The following is a 2,047-nucleotide window of genomic DNA, read 5'->3' on the forward strand; positions in this document are numbered from 1 at the left end:
TCTCTCTCTCTCTCTCTCTCCCACTCTCTCTCTCTATCTCTCCCTCTCTCTCCGTGCGCCACCACCGTCCCCCCGCCTGAGACTCTCTCACATTTTTTTCTGTTCTTAAACCCCTGCTCCTACAAACCCAAACAACACCCCTCCGCCCACCCCCACCCGGGAAAAAAACACCAAAACCAAACAAAAAGAAAACAAAAACTTTGTGCAAGGCACAACGTACACAGAAGTCAGCTGCAAACAATTACAAATTTTCCTCCGCCATTTTGAAAACGTAAGCAGGTTGCCTCCCCTGACGAGCAAGCCCCGCCCCGGGACAACCCCCAGATGTGTCGAGGCTTCCGATTGGTCGGAAGGTGGGAGACCTTATATTAAAGCATCAGCCCATACTTACTCTGTTGCTGGCAGTCGTAAAGACTGCGCAAGTAACGACGTAGTGAACTAAGGGATTTATTCTCTAGGCAGCAGTAGAGAAGATCTACCCGCTGCCTGCCTACATCGGGCTAGGGCCAGTCCCATAAGACCACTTGCGACAACATCTAGCACCCCAATCACTGCAGGCGAACGCTCTGCAGTGTGAGGAGGGCAAAGGACCCTTTCCCCAGGAAAAAGTTCATGTTGTGACGTCAAAGCGTCCAGCTTTTAGACAATATGGACAGGCGCGTAAGCTGGATGGAGTGCGGGCTCGTCATTCTTGTGACGATCGCAGCCACTGCCTACGCAGCACCTCACGAGACCGTGAAATCAAGTAAGTGGACACTTTCTCTCTACTAACACATCATCTTTTGTCTTGTCTCGTTGTATTTTATCATACTTAGCTGTTCTGCTCAATGTCGGCCATTTTGGCAGCCCATCTCGGCTTCTCGACTCAAAGTTGGCCATTATGCGTCTGCTGGAAACAAAAGATGAAAAAGAAAAGTCGGATCGAACCTAAATAAAAGTACATTTTTGGGGTACCTTATCAAACACGGGTTTCTATTTTGCGTCCGGTCATGAGCACCTGGTAGATTATTTGCATGACCCCAAAAAGTATGTATTGCAATTTTTATTTGCAAACCGCAGTGCATTGTGGTCTATGCATAATTTTGTATTTAATTAGACAAATTTGACATAGTTTTTGTATATTTTCTCCTCTTACGTAAGAAGCAAGTCCACAAAGGAATTATTTCTTATCCTTGACATTTGTCAGCCCCGGTAATTTCGTTGTGGCAAAATATCGTCCGCCATTTGCAATTTGTTTGCAGTTGTGCAGCAGAGCCTCTGTCCGTTGGAAAGTAGGTCAAATCTGCTGCCACGTTTAGCAGCCTTGACACGTCACAGATGACACTTGAAGTTGAACATTTAGCTCAAACTCCTCAAACTTTACTACTAATCTCAGCTTTTTGTAAAAGGTTTTATGCAAGTTTATGCCATTGGTTCATCACTGAAAACTTAGAGAATAGATTATCCTTAACAGTCTAATTTTTTTTCAGCAGCTGGGACTTTGGAAATTGGACTCTGAAAAAATAATACTTCGAAAAATGGACATCGCTTTTATTTATATTTTCAATAAAAAGATATGCAGAAGTGTAGTTGAAAACAAAAACAAAAAAGTTTCTCTTATAATTCTTGAGTCATTATATTGGGGAAGGTACTTCTTTTTTCACGGGGTTCTGGTTTTAGTTTTCGATGTTGGAAGTTGGTGGAAAGGCAAATGGTCACAAATCATTTTTCTTTGCAAGTCATTAGAAGTGAACCCTTGGCTGCATCTTCGAGTCTTTGAAGTCCTAAATATTATTCCGAAATACCGGAGAGGAATGGAACACAGTGAAAGGGGGTGGGGTGCTTCTTAATATTAAGAATAGCTAGTTATTTTGTAGAGAGAAATCATGGAATGGGGTTCAGAATAATAGTTTTTTTTACAGGAAGTTCGCATGAAAGTCAGTAATTTTACAACACGTCAGCAATGGATCACTGGTCGCTTCTTACTGTGTTTTACAGCTCGTGGTAACTCGTCCAACTCAAACACACACACACACACACACACACACACACACACACACACACACAC

General features: G+C 43.0%; 1 protein-coding gene across 1 annotated transcript in view; it reads left to right on the forward strand.

Moving 5' to 3' along the window:
• Window positions 1–384: 384 nt before the first annotated feature.
• Window positions 385–2,047, forward strand: part of LOC101847565 (collagen alpha-1(I) chain) — a gene marked incomplete in the record, with an annotated part of 42,824 nt that continues 41,161 nt past the window's right edge. Inside the window, 1 exon segment of the mRNA XM_013080066.2 lies at window positions 385–745. Within this exon segment, the coding sequence (XP_012935520.1) occupies window positions 649–745 (97 nt within the window).

The sequence above is a fragment of the Aplysia californica genome, unplaced genomic scaffold, assembly GCF_000002075.1.
Source record: "Aplysia californica isolate F4 #8 unplaced genomic scaffold, AplCal3.0 scaffold00073, whole genome shotgun sequence".
In the NCBI taxonomy this organism is placed as follows: domain Eukaryota; kingdom Metazoa; phylum Mollusca; class Gastropoda; order Aplysiida; family Aplysiidae; genus Aplysia; species Aplysia californica.